The following is a 1,238-nucleotide window of genomic DNA, read 5'->3' as shown; positions in this document are numbered from 1 at the left end:
CCAGCTGGGCCTGAGCTCCTGACCCCCACGGCCCCCTGAGCCCGCGTCTCAGCCTCCTGCCTGTTACACAGCAGGCACGAGAGCACCGGCCGCGGGAGGAGGAAGTGCATGGAGCCCGAGACAGCGCCTGGCACGTGGGCCGTGCGGTCCAAGTGCTGGCGGTTGCTCTTCCATCGCTGGGATGGGAAAGGGCTGTGGAAGAGGTGCTGCTGGAAGGAGGCTTTCAGAGGCGGGAGATGCCAGCGGGCGAGGGAGGGGGAGGGGGGGAGCACTCGGAATTGGCTGGAACACGAAGCCTCAGGGGGAACCCCAGGCAGTTAGGGCGGCTCCTGGAAGACTCCACACCTCGCTCGAAAGCGTTGTTCTCACGTAGGGACGGGGAGTTTCCTAAGTTACCTCTTTCTCTTCTATCTGATTAGTTCCACCAAGCATCACCGCCAGGTCCTGGGCGAAGACGCATTTCTCTTGCAAAATATATTTTTTAAGAAAGAGGCAAAGGGGGTGGGGGAGAGATTTTTTGTCGTTCCACTTATTATGCATTCAATGGTTGATTCCTGTATACGCCCTACCTGGCAGTGATGAACCCACACCTTGACAAATCAGGACAATCCTCTAACCAACTGAGCTACCGGGCCAGGGATAGCAAAATATTTTTAAAGAAACAGATGGGTCAATTCAAAACTTGAAAACGTTCGGCCCTAACCAGTTTGGCTCAGTGGATAGAGCGTCGGCCTGCGGACTGAAGGGTCCCAGGTTCGGTTTCGATCAAGGGGCACAGGCCCGGGTTGCAGGCTCGATCCCCAGTGGGGGGCGTGGAGGAGGCAGCCGATCCATGATTCTCTCTCAGCATTGATGTTTCTCTCTCTCTCTCTCCCTCTCCCTTCCTCTCTGAAGTCAAAAAAACGTATTTAAAAAAACCCAAACTTGAAAACATTCGTATCTTTAAATGAACAGGACCCTCAGCACGCGCGACGCGGGCTCCGGAGCCCCGGGCTCTCACATTTGGGGACGGCTCGGCTCCTCCGCAGGGGGGCGCTTCTCGGCCATCCTCGCCCGACCGCGGCACGTGGTATGACCTGCCTTCGATGAAGGTGATGTAGTCCTTGTAGGAGCAGAGGGGCCCGGCCAGGATGCCCATGAAGTTGCAGTTGTAACTCAGATACTCCAGGAGGCTGGGCATGCGCCTGCAAGTCAGGGACAGCGGCTGTGAGACGGACAGGCGCGAGCAGGAGACTCGG

The 1,238-nt window shown here is 57.4% G+C and overlaps 1 protein-coding gene across 1 annotated transcript in view; it reads right to left on the bottom strand.

Annotated features, from left to right (window-relative positions):
• MBOAT2 (membrane bound O-acyltransferase domain containing 2) overlaps positions 1–1,238 on the bottom strand; it is a 36,770-nt gene that overhangs the window by 8,743 nt on the left and 26,789 nt on the right. Inside the window, exon 7 of the mRNA XM_005867272.2 lies at positions 1,001–1,184. Coding sequence (XP_005867334.1) covers positions 1,001–1,184 — 184 coding nt within the window. The remainder of the gene's footprint in view (positions 1–1,000; positions 1,185–1,238) is intronic.

This window comes from Myotis brandtii, unplaced genomic scaffold (assembly GCF_000412655.1).
Source record: "Myotis brandtii unplaced genomic scaffold, ASM41265v1 scaffold247, whole genome shotgun sequence".
Taxonomy (NCBI): Eukaryota; Metazoa; Chordata; class Mammalia; order Chiroptera; family Vespertilionidae; genus Myotis; species Myotis brandtii.
Note: the sequence above shows the minus strand (reverse complement) of the source record. Positions and strands in the feature narration are given on the sequence as shown.